At 32.7% G+C, this 22,837-nt stretch overlaps 1 protein-coding gene across 3 annotated transcripts in view; it reads right to left on the reverse strand.

Annotated features, from left to right (window-relative positions):
• LOC149775208 (pescadillo homolog) overlaps window positions 1–22,536 on the reverse strand; it is a 62,795-nt gene extending 40,259 nt beyond the window's left edge. For all 3 annotated transcript variants that reach the window (XR_016416593.1, XR_016416592.1, XM_089944157.1), the window contains exons 1-8: window positions 22,415–22,536; window positions 17,310–17,389; window positions 10,491–10,644; window positions 9,497–9,606; window positions 7,537–7,664; window positions 5,243–5,286; window positions 1,027–1,116; window positions 141–257 (exon numbers count right to left, since the gene is read on the reverse strand). Coding sequence is in view for 1 of the 3 variants with exons in the window: in XM_089944157.1 (XP_089800283.1) it covers window positions 141–257; window positions 1,027–1,116; window positions 5,243–5,286; window positions 7,537–7,664; window positions 9,497–9,606; window positions 10,491–10,644; window positions 17,310–17,389; window positions 22,415–22,435 (744 nt within the window). In the remaining 2 variants the exon portion in view is untranslated. The remainder of the gene's footprint in view (window positions 1–140; window positions 258–1,026; window positions 1,117–5,242; window positions 5,287–7,536; window positions 7,665–9,496; window positions 9,607–10,490; window positions 10,645–17,309; window positions 17,390–22,414) is intronic.
• Window positions 22,537–22,837: the final 301 nt, after the last annotated feature.

Below are 22,837 nucleotides of genomic sequence, written 5' to 3' on the forward strand. Positions count from 1 at the left end.
AGTGAAATAATGGCTTAACCCAGATGTATACACTTTACCTAAATCTTCCACTGATAATGAGAACCAAATCACTCAACAGAAATACGTGCAAACAAAACCCTTCATCTTTATATTTTTATGAAGACAAAGGAGTGACTCACCTTTGGGGGATAGTGTAAATTGATGGTGTGGAACAGCTTGTAGTTAACAAAACCAAGAAGCGTTGTGTAGAATTCCACAAATGTCTGCATAATCTTGTAGTCCACATCTGTTGGATGCTATGATAAAAACACGAGTAATTAATATCATTGTTTGACGGAGAAGAACATATCTGAATATTCAGTGTACATGTCACAATCTACAGCAAATGGTACATGGTTTGGTGCAAACTCTGGATTAAAAAATTCTAATTTTTTTAATTTAATGATTTTAACTCTCATCATACAGTACAGACTACAAATAGAAATTAGGCAACTTTCAAAATCTGACAGAAATCAAGACAGAGTTTGTCAACAAATTAAAAAGTTTAAATGCAGAAATAAACAAAATATGCAAAATCCTAATAGATGAACGTATGATTAAATTTTTTACTTGAAAGTTGACACTAGAAATCTGCTGAAACCAAATCCTGTGATGATTATATTACCACCCTAACAATGTCCACTGTATCAATAATCACAACCTGCTAATGAAAATAAAAATGGTTTCATTTTTTATATGAAAAGTCATTAATTTGAAACAAATGTTTTATATGAAAGAGATAGATCTGTAAAAGTGTCAGCATACTAATTTACTGTTGAAGTTTGGAACTCCTTTGCTTGCTATAATAACACATCAGTTAACCACACTAACATGGATGAATTCCATTTAAGTTTATGGTAAAATATATAATAAAAAGAAAATGTAGATAGTTTAATTCACATTTTGTACTGCCTCTGAAGTCTTCACCACTTGTGACAATACCACGCTTCCACTTCAATTTGTGAAACATTTCCTTTTATCTAAAAAACAAATGGAAATATTCTCTACATATCACATTTCACTTACACTGTAACCAACTCTGTGAGGAACAATCCAGGTTGTTTTCTCTCCTTGAACTTCTGCTTGCAGGTATATACCTTTTATAGAAATAAATACCTGGAAAATAAGAGTTATATTACCAATTACTTCGATGTGGAAATATATATCTTATATCTTTATTACTGGTTAGTAGGGGAAGAATTTCGACAAGAGACTTTATGGTCTATTTTCAGGTCATAAAATTCAATTTTATGAGATGAATCTATTTTTAATTTTATCTTGGACACAGCCATATAATTTTACCAGAAATGTTTGTTTTTTGGTGGGTTAAGTTTTTTCCTCTATACTTCAACATCCACAAACAAAACACCTTGGTGAAATAAATGAACACACATTTAACAATGGCAAATCTGACTGCTGGTCACCTGAAGATAACCTGTTAAGCCAGAGTGATGATGCAGTCGACTTGTTGATTATATTTCAGTCAGTTTCACTATCAACTCAATAGATGTGGCGTGTATTATTTTAGTAAATTCCTTTGTGCTCTTTTAGCACTCATACCTAGAATGACACATTTAGCAGAGGGACAAGATCCGACTTCTCCACACTGACTATACTGCAAATGACATAGAGAAGGTTATTCATATCGTGAACCAAACCCAAACTTCCCAGATGTTTTTGCAGTATATTGTCCAGGTATATTACGTTACCATCGCTGTGTGGAATGTCCTGAATGTCTCAGTGATGGTCCAATGGATGAGATTGATGCTGAATGGAAGGGTGCAGAATTGGCAAACTATCCTAAAGTAGATGAAGCAAAGTTATCTGCATGACATCATGTTAACAGGTATATGAAACTATACTCCAGACAGACATGTGGATGGACCTGGAATTTTGAACTTCAAGGCAGTAATATGCTGAATGAGTCCACTCAAGTCAATGACAGATCTTAACCATAAATAAATCTGGAATGAAAACCTTGGAATATGGCTTTCAGAATACCCCAACCATGCACCTTACAAACGAGAGCTCTTTTTGAAACAATTCACCATCATGGGATAGCTTGGGATCTCCATAATTAAGATGGATGACTTGGATCACCCAATCATTTGTCAGAAACAGGCTGATCCAAACTTTGGAATAACTGGAGTCCGGCAATCAGAGGAGGATCAACAGTGGGCAATGGTGAAACAGTCAATGATAAATTGGTGGAAGGCTTGGGGCCAAACAAATTTGTTTTCTTTCCTCCCCTCAGTCTGAATGAAGAATTTAGGGGCATATGGCTACCTATAAAAAGGTTGCCACTGTTGCTGAGAATTACCCCTTCAGTCTTTTATGATCATTCCTTCTCTGGTAGGACCCCTAACAGTGTTGTATATAGATAGGGACTTGCATGGAGAGGTGAAGGGCAACTTCTGTGCCACCTGTTTTCACACCTCATAAATTCGAAACCCAAACAGAGTAGCAGAACTGAAGGAGAGGGAGTGCAAGGTCACTACTTGGTGGGGTTTAAAAGATCACATGGGCGTTTCTCTTCTTATAAAGTCAAGGGTCAAGGTTACAAGATTTTGTCAGGGCATTCACCATTGCCTGGTGAGCAGCCCTAGGCATACTAGTTCTCAGGTAAGCTCACTTCTGGTCTTCTTGGCCAGGCAAAATATCACAAGAGACACCAGGCTGAATATGGGAAGAAGCCAACATTTCTGACCAATCTTGAGGGGCCCTGAGTGGCTGAGTGGTCTAAAGCACTCACCGTTATGGATCACTGCCATCTCATGTCTGTCTGCGTCAGTTTGAGTCTCGGATTTGGCTAATGTGGTTATGTGAGAAAGCTTGCCAGTAGCTTCTCGTGGGTCGGTGGTTCTTTCGGGGTTCTTCCTCCACCATTAATACTGGCTGCCATGTATAGCCTATCTTGTGCTGAAAAATGGCATTAAACCCTACAACAACAACAACAACTGACCAATCCTGACTTGGCATTAAACTTGTCCACTTTATAACAGACACACTGAGGTCGGTAATATGACTTTCTAGGCTACTTAAATCCAAATGATAAACATCAGTATGTAATTTGTGGTGAGATAATTGCAGGCAGATGTCTTAATGAATTAATGTGGTTATGATTTGTATCAGAGTGATGACTGTAGCTTCTTAGTGACATCATCATTCCATGATGCCTGCCACTTACTAAATAAGGATTATAAAAAAAAAATACCAGGTTTAAAATCAGTGTATGGTATTTTAAATTCTGATGGTTTGACAGATAGGACTATTTTGCGTATCAACAATCTATTTTATTATGAAAAGCATACAGCTTGGTATGTTGGATGAGAATATTGTTCAGTAATGGTTTTCCAATTTCCTACTGTGTAGTGACTAAAGTTCTGATAGAGGATCAGAGAAGATGGTCAAGTTTGTTTGGTTTTGATTATTTCAGGGCAAGGTCTATAGCCCAGATTTTTGTTGAAAATTTCAATTCATCTCTAATAGGTCTAGCTCACAAAGATTGCTGATAAAGAAAAGAAACATTTCTCTGCATTAAAATTACTGAAAAGCATTTTTGTAATGCAGATATAATTATAAACTTAAGGGCTAGGTATGAAACTGATTTTTCTTGATTAAGAATACGAACCTTTAATCTTATTACATAAGTAACCATGTTATTAGAATGGTTTTAAATTGCTGTCATCACTCATAACATATTTTGGACCCATGTAAGTATCTAGTTTGCAATTGGTACCTGTGTAAAAAAAAATGTTGGCTTCCTCTAAGACATGTATTGGACTAGCAAGTACACAAAATTTGATAAATAATAGTGAATATCCAACTCTAAGTTTAGGAGGAGATCGTAGACTGCCATCACACTATCCCACCATCAAGCATGAGGATACATCAATATTTGTGAAACAGTTTTCGTCACAAATTAAAATACAGTGCAGTTAAGGCAATTCAGACAATACAGTAAAATGTGGTACTGGAAAGGTGAAGAGAAAAGAAAAACACTGAGGACACGGTTGCTGCATTGTCTATTAATGTTGGTATCTTCTTTCTTTGACCATATATACAGGAACACTTTCACAGCATAACAAGGATAAATCATTTTTTAAAAAAAGGACAGGTCATTTAAACAACCAACACTGTCCCTTGAATTTATCCAATGACTTTACCCTATTTATAACTAAAAACTGTTCAAACCACCAATGATTAATATATCTGCAACTAATAGGCCAAAATATGTAGTCAGGTTGGGTTCATGGTCTGTTCTTAACCCCTGAGATCTTGACACGCGAGTCATAACTTGGAAACCATGTTATGCAACCAGCATTGTCCCCTGGATTTCTCCCTGCCATTATGAACCTGGCTCAAACTTATAGAACTGGTTCCTGTGGTGTTTTGGAAGAGGTCCATTCAGCAGCCATAATTAATGGCATGATCTGTAAAAGACCTCCATGCCAGGATGCTTCGAGTAAAATTTTGGCAAATTAAGTTTTGCAGTTTGGAAGTAAAAATATGTCTGAAGGATTTTTTATTTTTAATAATGGTAGCCACATTTGATGGCAAATTAGCTTCATTTATATAAATCTGCATGCCCTTAATACCAGAATTTAGATTTTAGTTTTTCTGTTTTCAGCAATGACAGCCATATTTGATGGCAGATCAGTAACATATATAAAATTAAAAGCTATATATGCCAAGATGCCATCTGTCAAATTTTGTTGAGCAGTCTATGAGAAGTCAGTCAAAGGATTTCCTACTTGTTTTTTTTTAGTACTGATGCCACATTTAAAGCATAACAAACTGAAAGTCCTTCAAGCCAGGATACATATTTGTTAAATTTGGTAAATAAATTGGTTAAACAATTTTGGAGTAGTTGTTTAAAGTTTTTAAAAAAAGTAATTGCAGTCATATTTGATAGTGGACTGACTTCATCTGAACAAATTTGAAAGTCATTCATGCTAGGATATCGCCTGAAAAATTTGGTCACATTATAATGTGCAGTTATTGTAAAGTCATTTTTTTTAATTTTAGCAACAACTGCCATATTTGATGGCACATCAACATCATTTAAACAAAAAACTTGAAAGAAATTCATGGCAGGATGCTTTTTATTAAATCTGGTCAAATTTTGTTTAGCAAGTTTTGAATTGTAAACAGCAACTGTAAACTGATGCTGAATGATGGACAAATACCAAACCATAAGCTCACTGGGTCTTATAGCCAGGTAAACTTAAAATGAACTAACCTTTCTGAGAGACCTGGAAGCAATTATATAGTGAAGAAATTCAACTGAAATAAATAAGAAAATTCTGCATTAGGACATATGCATTCAAACCAATGTTCAATAAAGTATATATACAAATGATGTTATGTTGTTGATTCCAGGCAATGGAAAATTCAATTTAAAATTCAATTTAAAATTCAATTTAAAATTCAAAATTGATTAAATTATTACTTCTTGATAGTTCAATTAATGTCTAATTACAAAACATAATTTTACTGTTAATGAGGGACCAGTCGGTGATGTGAAAAGAAAATAACTGACTAGAATTGTCTTTTGCAATATATTAAATCTAGAATGAATGATTACTTTGCTCACCACTTCAATCTCCAGTAGCCAAGGTAAATATTATTCAGAAATAAATTCAGACTGAAGTAATCTTGGATCCAATTCCAACTAAAGATTTTTGGCAATCTTTAATCTTTCGATTTGAACTTTGTGCTAATTTTAAAATTTGAGATTAAAACTTTTAATAGGCACTATAGCCACCTACATATTGTGCTGACATTCTGTGAAACCACCTACGTATCCAACCACATAAATAATGACCAACCCATCTACATATCTACCCGTCCATGCATCCACCTACCCACAAACTTACCCAACCACATGCATTTTTAGTGTGTGTGTGTTTTGGATTTTAACATAGTTTTAACAATTTTCCATTCATATCGCTACGATGTCTGCAGTGTGACAGTTTAGAGTGATGTCTAGCACTGGGGCATCATGCCGTAGACATGAAGCATCATGCCCTACCCAGTCACATTATCCTCACACCAGACGGACCAGTCCTAACATTAACCTCTTAATTCTGAGCATCAAGCGAGACAGCTGCTTTTATAAGTCTTTGGTTCGAACCCATGAACTCCTGCATCTGAATTGGATGCTGTAACCACTAGGCCACCGGAGTGGTGTCAATTTTTTAAAGAAAAATAATTTCCCAGGTTTTTCTCAATGGTTATCCTGGTTAACTAAAATAGACCAAGTATATTGTAGGTATTGTTAAAGTAACTTTAAATTCCTTTTGACTTGGTATATGATTCATGGGTGTAATTTGTGTTTTGGGGTGTACAGCTAACAGAAATGCATACAATCATCTCATTCGATATAGTACGAACAGAAATGCATACAATCATCTCATCAGATATAGTACTAATAGAAATGCATACAATCATCTCGTTAGATATAGTACTAACAGAAATGCATACAATTATCTTGTTTGATATAGTACTAATAGAAATGCATACAATTATCTCGTTTGATATAGTACTAATAGAAATGCATAAAATTATCTCGTTTGATACAGTACTAATAGAAATGCATACAATCATCTAGTTACATATAGTACTAATAGAAATGCATACAATTATCTCGTCTGATATAGTACTAACAGAAATGCATACAATCATCTAGTTACATATAGTACTAATAGAAATGCATACAATCATCTCGTTAGATATAGTACTAATAGAAATGCATACAATCATCTCGTTAGATACAGTACTAATAGAAATGCATACAATCATCTCGTTAGATATAGTACTAATAGAAATGCATACAATCATCTAGTTAGATCATTCAAACATGAACCAAGCTTGAAGAAAAAAAAATGCAAAATTTTAACCAAAGTCAGCAAAACTTGAAATGTGGCGCAGTGACCTACATTTGTGTTGAGTGTGCTGTATTCAGCAAGATATGTCACCAACTTTCATATACACAAAAAAACCCCCAAAAAACTAAACCTAAGCCAGCAAAATGTTAAATGTAGATGACAGTATCTTTCTCTTCTGGTAATGGTGTGACACTAATAAAGATACATAAAGCATATAGATTGATAAGTCTGCATGTAGAATTGATCAAGATGCATGCCCTTACCAATTTTTTTCATTATTCTGTGCACTGATATAGCATGCCAAAAACTTGTCCTAAAACTGAAACAAAACCTAACCAAGAATGCACAACTGCTGTACATCTAGTAATTTAACAACAATCCCCTCAACCCCCTACCCTGGGGGTAGGTGATATGAAATCCAATCAAATCTGTTACACAGGACCTATGAAGAAAGAACGGTTGATATTAAATGGCATGGACATAATTATATGCTTTAATCTGTGCGGACACAGACAGAAAGGATACTGCAACAGCTAATTATCGATTTATTTCCATTTCAACTGATTCTCCACATTTCCAGGCATCTCATGGGGTACACACACTTACAAAGCATTTTAAAGCTTCCTGAAATACTTGTTGAACCTACCTGTCAATCTTCTACACAGATGAATAAATTCTGTGTGAGTCACACTAGTTTTGGGAAAAGTGGCAAATAGAAAACACATAGACAAGCAATCTTCTAGATCCCTTAAAGCATCTGTGAATGTTGGATATCTGAAACCAATAAGAATAGCAAGAAGATATCAATTAACAAGCTGATTTACATACAAGCAATAATGCAAAATCGTCAGAGAGAAGACAGTTCATGACCTAGAGTGCTAAAGTGATGCTAATTTATAAATGATCAGACCAAAGATTAGAACTCCAAATATATTGCTATTTATGTCCCTTTTTAATATTGTAAAACACTGCTCAAAAGCTCCCCATAATATCATATTTAAGTTTTTTCCTGAAACTCTGTTTATGTTACAACTGTCTAAATTTTCTTTTCTTTATTCAGTACATAATTTGAATTAACAGATGAAACATTTGAGAAATGACTGTAATTTCCATTTAAAGATTACCATTTAAAAACATTGTCCCACTTGTTTCAAGTACTACTAACTGTGACAATATCAAAGGAAGATAACTAACTATCACGCCTAATAATTTACCTAAATTTGAGTTCCCTCCCTTGACACATACATACATGACATAAAGGCCATTCGGCCTATACTTTCGCTACTAACTTTACAAGTCCATAAAAAATTTAAAACCATTATTAGTAAATATTCAAACTACATGAGGTAAAAAAGAGACTGATTACTATGCCAGAGACATGCTGGGACTGAAATTCTTCCAAGACATAAATTACCTGTATGAGGGTTCAGTATTCTTTACAAGGCCAGTAATACATGAATTCATTATGAAACAAAACAGCTGCTCAGAAAAGTTATCGTTTCTACATTAAAGAAAACTCCAACTACGAACTAGTACAGAATGTTCTACACCATAAAGTCCAATAGGATTTTGTTGTTTTTTTTGGACAATAATACCAAGCAAATAAAGAGAAAAATTATAAGTGTACTTTGATTAATTCATAAAATAACTGGACACCATTCAGCTATGATCTAACCAGGTTATGGGTAAAGGTGAAAATATCATTACTACTTAAGTCATCCAACAATGAACTGGAAGGTGATCTTTGAAAACTGGGAACAAACAATACTCACTGAGAACATACAATACTCATTGGGAACAAACAATAATCAATTTAAGGGTTAGCTGAGCAGACAATTTGTAAATTTGATGTTTTGGAGGAAATATATTGCACAGGATTATGGCTGGGTAGAGAACATGATAAATTTTATGGATATCCTTACACAGTCTTGTATCTAACGGTTTCACAATTCATATTTTTGTTGTTGTCTTGTTTCTATACTTTTGCAAACTTGGTCTCAATTAGAACATTTCATCAGGGTAAGTACAACTGATATGAGACATTAAAACTACCATCAACATTCTCCATTTTTCAAACTATACATGTCATAGAAATGAAGTCTGCACCCAAACAATTTTGGCAACTTACATGTATTGTTGAAACTTTTCCAATACGCAGCATAATATTATAAATTTTATTGTTTCAAGGTTATGGTTTTGGATAAATCATATACTGGATTCATTAGAATTAACCCGTAACAGTTTCCTATAAATTTTGATTTTGGCCAAGTTTTGAACTTCATACATGAAGGTCAGTTCATGTCTATTACTGTAAATAAGCATCGATAAAGCATAATGGCTTGTCTACATTTCCTATAGGTCAGAGACTAGTATTTTTTATTTTTTCCAATACAGCTTAATAGCTTGTCTACATTTTTTATAGGTCAGGGACAGTTATGTTTTCTTTTTCTTCAATACAGCATAGTGGCTTTACATTTCCTAAAGGAATGGGACAAATTTATTTCTTCCGATACAGCGCAAAAGCTTGTCTAAATTTTCTATAGGTCAGGTATGGTTTTAAATTATATACATGTCTTACACTTCAGAAGGACATGGATAAAACTTACCTTTCCCTGATAATATGATCTAGGCTGTACTTTGGCTTGTTTGCCCGAAGCCTTTGTGCTGCACTGTCATTTCCTTTCACAATAGCTTTTCTCAGTTTTTTGACAAAATGCTGAAAAAGTTTTATTCATAAACAATGAAATAATGGAATGAAAAAAGTAAACATGTCCCTATGCTTTTTCCAAGTCATGATTTACCTCCAATTAACAAAAAGTACTAAATACGATGAGTTACCAGGTTATTGGAAAATGCTGACATTAGTAAAGTTAAAATAAATTAAGAAAAAAAACATGTATTTTACTGCCTTACATTTTCTGTCCAACCTTTTTAGTTTAATTTTTGTGTCTGTATATTGCATGTAGATTGCAACAAGTTTCAAGACATATGACAACAAAAGTGCCACTAGCAACACAAGATACACTTGTCATGTGACATTTTTCTTAAGATGACCTTGACCTGAGCTAACAACTTTACCACTGCATGATATGGTGTGTACCTTGGATCAAAATATCTGTAAGGATTGGATATGGAAATTAGGCAGTGAGTTAATTATCCCTTGTGACTCTGACATGGAGAATAAGATTGAATATTTAATATTACCATGCAACACTAAAAACAAAGCCAGTAATCCTTATATCATTCTTTTTTACCATCATGCTATCCAGAACTGATACAAAATGTTATTTTTAGTTGTCTCCTAGCCGAAAGAAAAAATACTTTTAATGTGACATTTCATCTTGTCATATGGTCAATGGCATACTGGTTATCAACATATTTTGTACACCAATACTCTGGATATCCATTTTCTGTGTGTCCTTTGGGTTAAAAAAAGACAATGCCAATAAAAATGCTCCTTAAGAAAAGTATTTCTAAAGAATTAACTACAGTGAATTTATTTGACCAAAAAAAGAAGGCTAATGCCCATGCCTAGTTACCCCAACAATCCTTGCCAAATTTTGAATTACAACTGAAATACATGTGTCCATTTTTTCTCACCTTGAAGTCTCTGAACTTGGAAATGATTGGCTCCTGTGCTAGAAATTTGATGTCCTTGCTATAGTAATATGTCTTGGGCGCCGTACTGCCCTTCCCAACTACTTTCTTGTGTTTGGGTTCTTGTGGATAAATACCCTTTAAGATGCACAATCGCCTGAAAAAGTAGAACCAGTCTCAATCAGGAAATGGTGTTGGTGATGCAGATGAGCATGTGGATGATGGTAACAACTATATGGACATAGTAATAAAAAATTTAAATTCCGTATATCTGCACAAATATAAAAAACTTTATGCAAGCAGCCAAAAGTTTCTAAAAACCAATGAAAAACTTTTCCAGTCATGCAGTTTAAATTTGATGACCCTGTTCCTATTTGGAAAATTCATTAAAGTTATAGGTGTTAATCTGTTATAATAAAGTCTATAACAATAAAATATGTCAGTTTATTATAATGTCAATAACATGCAATAAAACTGTCAGTTGGTTATTATGACTATGTGTATAACAAGCAATTAAACTGTCAATCAGTTATTACAATCTCTATAACATGCAATAAAACTGTCTATTATTATAATCTCTATTACAAGCAATTAAACTGTCTATTAATTATAATCTCTGTAACAAGCAATTAAACTGTCTATTAATTATAATCTCTATAACAAGCAATTAAACTGTCTATTATTATAATCTCTATAACAAGCAATTAAACTGTCTATTATTATAATCTCTATAACAAGCAATTAAACAGTCTATTAATTATAATCTCTATAACAAGCAATTAAACTGTCTATTAATTATAATCTCTATAACAAGCAATTAAACTGTCTATTAATTATAATCTCTATAACAAGCAATTAAACTGTCTATTAATTATAATCTCTATAACAAGCAATTAAACTGTCTATTATTATAATCCCTATAACAAGCAATTAAACTGTCTATTAATTATAATCTCTAGAACAAGCAATTAAACTGTCTATTAATTATAATCTCTATAACAAGCAATTAAACTATTATTATAATCTCTGTAACAAGCAATTAAACTGTCAATCAGTTATTACAATCTCTATAACAAGCAATTAAACTGTCTATTATTATAATCTCTGTAACAAGCAATTAAACTGTCTATTAATTATAATCTCTATAACAAGCAATTAAACTGTCTATTATTATAATCTCTATAACAAGCAATTAAACTGTCTATTATTATAATCTCTATAACAAGCAATTAAACTGTCTATTAATTATAATCTCTATAACAAGCAATTAAACTGTCTATTATTATAATCTCTATAACAAGCAATTAAACTGTCTATTATTATAATCTCTGTAACAAGCAATTAAACTGTCTATTATTATAATCTCTGTAACAAGCAATTAAACTGTCTATTAATTATAATCTCTGTAACAAGCAATTAAACTGTCTATTAATTATAATCTCTGTAACAAGCAATTAAACTGTCTATTATTATAATCTCTGTAACAAGCAATTAAACTGTCAATCAGTTATTACAATCTCTATAACAAGCAATTAAACTATTATTATAATCTCTGTAACAAGCAATTAAACTGTCTATTAATTATAATCTCTATAACAAGCAATTAAACTGTCTATTATTATAATCTCTGTAACAAGCAATTAAACTGTCTATTAATTATAATCTCTATAACAAGCAATTAAACTGTCTATTATTATAATCTCTATAACAAGCAATTAAACTGTCTATTATTATAATCTCTATAACAAGCAATTAAACTGTCTATTAATTATAATCTCTATAACAAGCAATTAAACTATTAATTATAATCTCTATAACAAGCAATTAAACTATTATTATAATCTCTATAACAGGCAATTAAACTGTCTATTAATTATAATCTCTATAACAAGCAATTAAACTGTCTATTAATTATAATCTCTATAACAAGCAATTAAACTGTCTATTATTATAATCTCTATAACAAGCAATTAAACTGTCTATTATTATAATCTCTGTAACAAGCAATTAAACTGTCTATTATTATAATCTCTGTAACAAGCAATTAAACTGTCTATTAATTATAATCTCTGTAACAAGCAATTAAACTGTCTATTATAATCTCTATAACAAACAATTAAACTGTCTATTATTATAATCTCTGTAACAAGCAATTAAACTGTCTATTAATTATAATCTCTGTAACAAGCAATTAAACTGTCTATTATTATAATCTCTATAACAAGCAATTAAACTGTCTATTAATTATAATCTCTATAACAAGCAATTAAACTGTCTATTATTATAATCTCTGTAACAAGCAATTAAACTGTCAATCAGTTATTACAATCTCTATAACAAGCAATTAAACTGTCTATTATTATAATCTCTGTAACAAGCAATTAAACTGTCTATTAATTATAATCTCTATAACAAGCAATTAAACTGTCTATTATTATAATCTCTATAACAAGCAATTAAACTGTCTATTATTATAATCTCTATAACAAGCAATTAAACTGTCTATTAATTATAATCTCTATAACAAGCAATTAAACTGTCTATTAATTATAATCTCTATAACAAGCAATTAAACTATTATTATAATCTCTATAACAAGCAATTAAACTGTCTATTAATTATAATCTCTATAACAAGCAATTAAACTGTCTATTAATTATAATCTCTATAACAAGCAATTAAACTGTCTATTATTATAATCTCTATAACAAGCAATTAAACTGTCTATTATTATAATCTCTATAACAAGCAATTAAACTGTCTATTATTATAATCTCTGTAACAAGCAATTAAACTGTCTATTATTATAATCTCTGTAACAAGCAATTAAACTGTCTATTAATTATAATCTCTGTAACAAGCAATTAAACTGTCTATTATTATAATCTCTATAACAAACAATTAAACTGTCTTTTATTATAATCTCTGTAACAAGCAATTAAACTGTCTATTAATTATAATCTCTGTAACAAGCAATTAAACTGTCTATTATTATAATCTCTGTAACAAGCAATTAAACTGTCTATTATTATAATCTCTATAACAAGCAATTAAACTGTCTATTAATTATAATCTCTATAACAAGCAATTAAACTGTCTATTATTATAATCTCTGTAACAAGCAATTAAACTGTCAATCAGTTATTACAATCTCTATAACAAGCAATTAAACTGTCTATTATTATAATCTCTGTAACAAGCAATTAAACTGTCTATTAATTATAATCTCTATAACAAGCAATTAAACTGTCTATTATTATAATCTCTATAACAAGCAATTAAACTGTCTATTATTATAATCTCTATAACAAGCAATTAAACTGTCTATTAATTATAATCTCTATAACAAGCAATTAAACTGTCTATTAATTATAATCTCTATAACAAGCAATTAAACTGTCTATTATTATAATCTCTATAACAAGCAATTAAACTGTCTATTATTATAATCTCTATAACAAGCAATTAAACTGTCTATTATTATAATCTCTGTAACAAGCAATTAAACTGTCTATTATTATAATCTCTGTAACAAGCAATTAAACTGTCTATTAATTATAATCTCTTTAACAAGCAATTAAACTGTCTATTATTATAATCTCTATAACAAACAATTAAACTGTCTATTATTATAATCTCTGTAACAAGCAATTAAACTGTCTATTAATTATAATCTCTGTAACAAGCAATTAAACTGTCTATTATTATAATCTCTGTAACAAGCAATTAAACTGTCTATTATTATGATCTCTATAACAAGCAATTAAACTGTCTATTAATTATAATCTCTGTAACAAGCAATTAAACTATTATTTTTTAATGTCTATAATATGTAATAAAACTGTTAGTCTATTATTATACTGTCTAAAACAAACAATTAAACCATCAGTAAAGATGCAAACAGGTATCAGGGTAATTGCCTGTTGATAATAACTGGGTAATAACATGAGCCATAGGGTACCAATATACCGTATACAAGTTTTCTGCCAGTGCTTGTTAAGGAAGCATTCCATTTGTTTTCAAGTTTACAATCTTTCTGACTGAGCCGCAAATATGTGTACTTTTGCAATGCCAAGAAGAGGTCCGACTCTTCCAGTAAATAACTGGCCTTAATCCCATAGCTCATTTTCCCCACATGACAACTCTTTGATTGTGCCATGACCCACAGAACTCAATCTCTAAATAAGCATCTGCACACGAGAGTGAGCCCAAGGAAAGGGGTCAAAGTTCAATGACCAGACTGTAATGATTTACTAGATGATGAGGGAGGATTTCAGAAATTTATCACAGTGAGGATGAATCCTTGGACTTTGAAGCAGATGACATTAGGTAGTGATATTTATCAGATAAAGAGAATTTTAAAAAATGCTGACTTAACTTCAGGCCTGTTACTCATTTAATACAACTTAACTTCAGGCCTGTACTCATTTAATACAACTTAACTTCAGGCCTGTACTCATTTAATACAATGTCCCTTTGATCAGGTACCTGGGTAACTGAGCGTTATGATTAAAATTTAACTTTGATCAAGTAATGGTAACAGATCACTAGAATTGAGGAGTACCTGGTAGAAGTTTTAAAAAATTTGGACAGTTTTAACTGTCAGAAGGCATTTATACTCACTGCTTCATATTTATTCATATACAAAAACTGTGTTTTAATAAAAAAGATACTCCCACATATCCACATGGCCACTCTTGAAGGAAAGTGTGTGCACATGTTTGTAATTTGGATGCAGCATGATGTCCCACCCAGTCACATTATCCATACACCAGGTTGACCAGCACACTAACCTCTTAATGCTGAGCACCATGTGAGGCAGCTGTTAGTACCATTTTTATAAGTCTTTGGTATGACTCTGCCAAGGTTCAAATCCATGACCTCCCGCATCCTAGGATGACTCTCTGACCATTAGAGCAGTCAGTTTCCCATTAGTGATTTTGTCAAATGGCTACTAAACATGTTAAACGATGACTATGGCAATTAAAATTTGGACAATATAAAAGTAAAGTACCACGAATGGTGCATTATATGTACATCCAGTGTTTAATAGTCCTTTATGGAGATAACTGAAAGTCTGTGCAGAAACTGCTTTTCTTCTTTGAAATGGTGACCTTGACCTTTGACCCCAAACTTCCTTATGCCAAGTACAGTCCATCAACAAAGTTTGGTCTAGGTATGTGATGCAGAGCTAATGTTATAGAGCAAAAGCCATGTTTCTTCTTTCAGCCATTGTGACCTTGACATTTGACCCCAATATCAATATGCTTCATCCTTACCCAAAGTGGTTGGTCCTGGTAGGTTATTCAGAACTAATGTGATTGTGTAGAAATCATTTTTCTTCTTTCAGTGACCTTGACCATTGATCTGCTGACCATAAAATCAATACGGTTCTTCCTAACACCAAGTGTAATCAACAAATTTCTGGAACTAAATGATAGAAAACACAAGTTATTGGGTGGAAAGTTTCTTGGCGGTGTGGAGGGGAGAAGGAGTATAAAACTAATTTTCATTATTTTAAGACTTACCTGCCATTGTTGCAATGCATCTTTTTCAGAAATGTGAGAGAGAAAACTGTAAAAATATGTAGCCATAACAAGATTCTCAAGATGGCCACTTTGTCTGCCATATTGGGTATCAAAGTGGCACCATTTTCATTTGTAACTAACCAGACATTGTAAGATGTTACATAACTGAATTTTTACCTATGGTGGCACTATACAGTTTCGCATTTTGCATAGGGTTAGGAATTTAAAGAAAAAGAATGTCCCCGGCTTTCCTCACTGGTTATACTGGCTATTTAAAAAAGACCTTGTATATCTTAGGTATAATGCAAAGAACCTTTAATTCCCTTTATTTTGGTGTATGATTGATGGGTGTACTATGGGTTATAGAGTATACAGCTTGGCCTTACTTCAAATGTGCACCTTTTAAAAAAGTGCTAGCTCTACTTGGTCATTTTCACTTCCTGAACTTCAGAGGTCAATTGTATAAAAAAGAGCCGATAACTTTTTTTACATTTTATATATTTGGTAATTCATTCATTGCACTTTCAGAAGCTGGTATTGTCTAGTCTGGCAAAATTCATTTTCCCTATTTTAATAGCTGCTATGTATAGTGTACTTTAGACTAATTCAGACTGATTTTTTAACACAAGGGAGCAGTCATTTTAGTTAGCAGTGTGCTTAAATCATGTAAAATTTCCAAAAGTACAATATCCAAAAGAAATATCATCCACATTACATTAATGTAGCATAGAGGTATGCAAACGTTCTCTCCACTGTGCATGTTTTAAATGCGAACTACTTCACCTTACATACGTCACTCTCTCAAAAGTACATATTATCTGGTGAGCGCCACCTATACAAAACAGAAATGTACACAAATGTGTTCTGACCTATACAAAACAGACACGTACACAAATGGGTTCTTACCTAAACAAAACAGACACTTACACAACTGGGTTCATTCCCATACAAATCACACACTTACGCAATTGTGTTCTTACCAATAAAAAACAGACACACAATTGTGTTCTTACCTATACAAAAAAGCACACACATAATTGGGTTCTGACCTATATAAACAAATACATACACAAATGAGTTCTTAGCTACACAAAATAGACAACAATTGAGTTCTTAGCTACACAAAATAGACACTTACACAACTGAGTTCTAAACTGCACAAAACAAACACATAATTGGGTTCTGACCTGTACAGAAAAGATACATACATGATTGAGTTCTGACCTGTACAAAACAAACACAAACATAATTGGGTTATGACCTGTACAAAACAGATACATGATTGTGTTCTTACCTGAAATCTGCTATGGACAACTGGAGCTTTCTGACAGCTTTGTTTCTAGTAATGTAAGCTGTGGCAGCACCACTTTCATACTGAAAGAAAAAAGGATTATTATGCATGTTCTTGGCTATATAGTGTTAATAACACTGTCCTTGCTAGACATTAATATATTGGCTAAATAACTTCACGCTACAAACCAGGACAGGGCAATGCTAGAATAAAATAGGAAGACATGTTTAGAATAAACACTTTAAGCTTCTGTTTTCACATATTTTCATGCCTGAAATTGAGAATTAACCCACTCAGAAATAATATAAAAATTATTTCAAGGCAAACCAAAACTCTTCATTTATTGAAAACATAAAAAGATTAACTTGATAAATGAAGTGTAACAGACCAGCACCACAGTGAACAGATAACATTTTGGTGTGGGTTTTAATAATGGCAACAAAAAAAATCAATCAATGACACACACCTCTTACAATGATAATCAAATCTGGAAAATGAAAATCACATACTGAAGACAAAGGCAAAGACAACATTCATTCCCGCATTATGGATCAACTAAAATGACATAGTCCATCGCTGCAGTGAAGCCCTTTCAAACGAGTTCTCATCATGGCATTATTTGTGTGTGTGTGGGGGGGGAACAATACAAATTTCTGTAGATTAACTAAATTGTTTTTTTATTAAAAAAAAAAGACTCCTGAAGACAGACAACTGTTGGGTCATGTTCATTTTATGCTTAGGTCATCAATATGTTTTTAAATGCAGGCAATTCCACTTTATTAATGTGTTATACATATGTATTAATGTGTCATACATATTTATTAATGCATCATACATATTTATTGTTGTGTCATGCAAATGTATTATTGTGTCATGCATATGTATTAATGTGTCATACATAATATTATTAGTGTTATACACAGACATTAGTGTCATGTTATAAATACTTATGAAAGTACAGGTAGCAGAAGTAGGGGACCTTGAGTTTTCCCTGGCATGTTATCAAGTGGTCGAAAGCAAATTAATAGGCAGAAGACTTAAAGATGACAAAATGTTTTGCAAGACTTCTCTGCCACTTCCCCACTTTAAGAGATGCTGGTGTTGTGTCAGAAAATATATGCAATGGATCTGGTTGGATTATGACCATGTATCAAAATCTCCTCTACCAATGGCAATGCAAGCAATACACTTCAATCAAATATCAGAGATCTAGTCAAGCAGCGTATTCACATAAGTAATACAAACTGACCACAAAAAATATAAAGAAAATTGGTATGGGTTCAAATTACACAAAACAATTTCATTTTATGCATTTAAATCTGTCAGAATACTGAGCCTGCCATAAGCACAGCTGGAAACAAATGCTGCAAGCTCCAATAAATGGTGGCCCTCAATGGGGTGGAGAGCATTAAGAATAAGGAAACTCCACCATCTCTCTGCATGTCTTGAGAATGGAGAATAGTTCTGCACACCAGTATGTCACAGATGACCACTGCAGAGTAGACATTGTGTCTATCAAATGAGCATGGTTTACTGTGTATGACCACTGCAGAGTAGTTGTTGTTGGGTTTAATGCCATTTTTCAGCATATGATAGGCTATGCATGGTGGCCAGTATTAATAGTGGAGGAAGAACCCAGGAAAACCCCGGGAAGAAACGATGACTGACAAGAAGCTACTGGCAAGCTTACTCACATACCCACATTGGCTGAATCCTAGACTCAAACCCATGCAGACAGAGGTGAGATGGCAGTGATCTGTAATGGAGAGCGCTTCAGACCACTCGACCCCCCCCCTCCCCCGCAGAGTAAACACTGTCTCTATCAAATGAGCATGGTTTACTGTGTATGACCCCTGCAGAGTAGACACTGTCTCTATCAAATGAGCATGGTTTACTGTGTATGACCACTGCAGAGTAGACACTGTCTCTATCAAATGAGCATGGTTTACTGTGTATGACCACTGCAGAGTAGACACTGTCTCTATCAAATGAGCATGGTTTACTGTGTATGACCCATGCAAGCATGCTCTAAAGAGGTTCAAAGAGGGGGGGAAACTGATATATCTACATTTGTTATCTCTTACTTTTCATTCAAGCTTAGACAGTAGGATAAAATTACACTGTTCAAGAGAAGCTCAATGAGGTGTGCCTCTCATCAAGTCAGTGCATATGTTTGTTCAGATTTCTTTGAATAATGTAACAGCATAAACTTGTTGCAAAAGAAGTTTATCAACCTTTTCTAAATGTACTGAATATACAAGACTTCCGAACATCCAACTCTTCCACAGTAAATTTACCATTGGCGTGCTTGTCAAGGTACAGTGGTGATTAGCTGGTATTTACCACTCCAATGTGGAGTGAAAGTGGAGTTTCAAAAAATCATGTAAGCTGTACTGTATAGCAAACCAGCCAACTCCACTAAAACCTACTGAGTAAGGTAGTCAGTTTTTTTCCCCGTACGTTGGATCAATTTTCATTAAGGGGTGCTAAGATGAAACATAACATCACGCACTGCATGTCAAGCTGGAAAATATGCATTTAGAAGTGCAGAAGTGTGATTCAAGACTGATGAAGCAATGGTAAATAGTGTGTTCAACTCTAAAGTTTACTTAATTACCTTCATTACAGTTTAACAAATTGCAATTTCAACTGTCCTGCGATGTCACTTTTTGGATGCCATATACACATTTTTAAACGGAAACAATACTGTATATACTTTAGCAATGTGACGTGATGAACAGGCTGTGGAATGATGTGTCACAATGGATTTGTAATAAAGTGAACAGATATTGTGCCTAGTGCAAAAACTTGTATTTGGAGATACAAATAGAGATAAAATATATGAACAACCTCTTTACTTTTGTTTTCTTCCAGCCAAATACTAAATCTATATATGTAAAATGAATGGGGATATGCCAAGATTAGATTGTAAAATGAATGGGGATATGCCAAGATTAGATTGTAAAATGAATGGGGATATGCCAAGATTAGATGGGTTGAATGGTTTTCTTAAAGACCTCTATAACATGGACAAAAATAGAATCTGAAAGGAAAGATAGTCATGTTGATTTGGGAAACATTATTCCACCAGTAACTAAGAATGATGTGTTATAAATTAAATTTAATAGTATCTTGTTATAGTGTTAGAGAAGTAGGTGAATATAAAATCTGATCAGCACAGACTGCCATTACTGGTTACTTGGTTGATTATCATCATAATTTTACAGACCACCAGACTTTTGGATTGGATTAGTGTATCTGGTAAACTGTTTGAATCAGCAGCAATGGAGTTGGCAGAAAAAAAAATACTTCTTAATATCTTTTCTGCTATATTGCTTTTGTAATTTGTTAGTGTCCTCTTAAAATGATTGATAGTCTTATACAATAATGGCAAAACTTTTGCATTTTCATTACTTATATTGGAATTCAACAAGATTCTAAAGATGAAAGCACTGGAAACTAATGTTTCACACACAATGAAAATTTGCACAAAAACCCCACAAAATAATTGAATCTATACAATAAATACACAAGTGACTGATATAAACAGTTGAAAGTAATGTCACAAAATAAAACTTGTGTAGTTTACTTAAAAAAATGGAGATGATACTTTTACAATGTATGAGAGATTTGCCATTGATGATGAGATAGATGATGTGACAGAACCAATGGTAGTAAATGACAAAAACTGATAATTTATAATGATTTATTTACCACTGATGAGAATAATGAGAAAAGAGAGAACAAATGGCTGTGATAGAGAAAATCAATCTGACAATGATTCATTTTCCAGGTGATAAAAGAATCTGTATTGCGTTATGTATGAGCATTAGAGTCCAACATCAGTTTTAGTTCTGGGTTTAATCTATTACAATCACATACTTCCATTTGATGGAGCTATGTAGAAAGACTTCATGATGGGTAATGCATAAAACAGATACAGATTCAATGGACTATATTTAATTGATGGTTGTCACAGAGTTATGTGTATTTACCTCTCCTGAATGGATATGTTTATATTTTCAGTCTTCTTTCTATTTTTTTAAACAAGAAAAAAGACATATAACGATAGTCACATAGGGAGTTGGATTATGGTCTCATCTGCACTCTAGTCCTACAATGTAAAGCATAGCACGTTTTTTTTTTTTAGTGCTATGTCATACTATCCAAATAACAGCCTTGTATAGCGTGTTCTGATGTCATTGACATTGGAACGAGTAGTCAAAGTTCAGGAATATCTCATACATTTGGCAGTATATATCGACACTCTTCCACTAATTTATGTATAATTAATATACTTACTGTGCTGTCTTTATCATGGCGGATTGAAAATATGACACTAGCAAATGGACACATTTTCATGTGCCATTGACATACATCTGAATTTGTTGCAATGCGACAGTAGTCAAGGTATGCCAAAGTATGTTTAAAAAGGTTCATGTGACGGATATGTTTCTTGAACAAAATGAAACGTTGCTTTACAGTTCCAATAGGCATAATATATTTTTATTTGTTTCATTAAAGAATATTTCAACTTAACCCCATTTCAACATTCACAGCTTTCATCGCTTTCCAGTCAAGTGAACTGTAGGCCAACGAAACTTGAAAATAGTAAGTAAAGTCTAACTAAAACATTACGCCGTTATTTTAGTTGCCAGTTGTGTGTGATATTCTTGAAAAGTGGACTATCATTACAATGTTAGTCGACATCAAAACACACTACACAGCGCTGTTAGTTAGGCAGTAAGACCCTGCCACCCAGAACATAAATATCAGCGTCAGGTCTTACATGCAGGACTAGTCTGCACTCCTTGTAACATAGTTATTTCGTGTTTTCGTCCTTTTTATTCATAAAACGTCAGACTCCTAAAATGAAAGTACTCAGTTCTTTTGTTAACAGAGATCAAACTATTTTTCTTTTCTAAAAAAGGTCTGATAAAAAGAATAACTGTATTTATGGTGTGAAATTAGTAAAACACCTATCGAATAATTCCAAATGTATTCCACTATATGCACAAACTGATAGTAGATTTGTATTAAAAAGTACCTAAATCATATTAAAGTGTGATTGCAGCGAATTAAAGGTGAAAAAATACAATTGTATTAACCTTCCTTTTGGGTCTTCCCATTTTGCGATTCTTTCCTAATTTAAGTAAAAGCTATGGAAATATCGACTCTGATTTATCTTTCACACGTGGGACCTGCTACCAATACAACTTCCGTTGTTGCAAGGGAGGTAAATATTACATTACAAAGTACATATCTCGGACTTCAATCCGTATCCATAGAAGTACGACCATCAAAAAAAGTAACGGTAACACTGATTATTTATTAAAAAGATGAAAAGAAATAGTTAAGGAAACCAACTGTTATGAAAAGCCGATTCTGTTATGTTTTGTTATTTAAACATATCACATAGTTTGTACACATTACATATAGTAAGTACAGTATAATATTTATTAAAAAAATATAACACGTTAACATATCACTTTATATGATTATGATTAGTCCAAATAAGTCCATGAGATTCT

The sequence above is a fragment of the Sinohyriopsis cumingii genome, chromosome 19 (assembly GCF_028554795.1).
Source record: "Sinohyriopsis cumingii isolate HCF-2022 chromosome 19, ASM2855479v2, whole genome shotgun sequence".
In the NCBI taxonomy this organism is placed as follows: Eukaryota; Metazoa; Mollusca; class Bivalvia; order Unionida; family Unionidae; genus Sinohyriopsis; species Sinohyriopsis cumingii.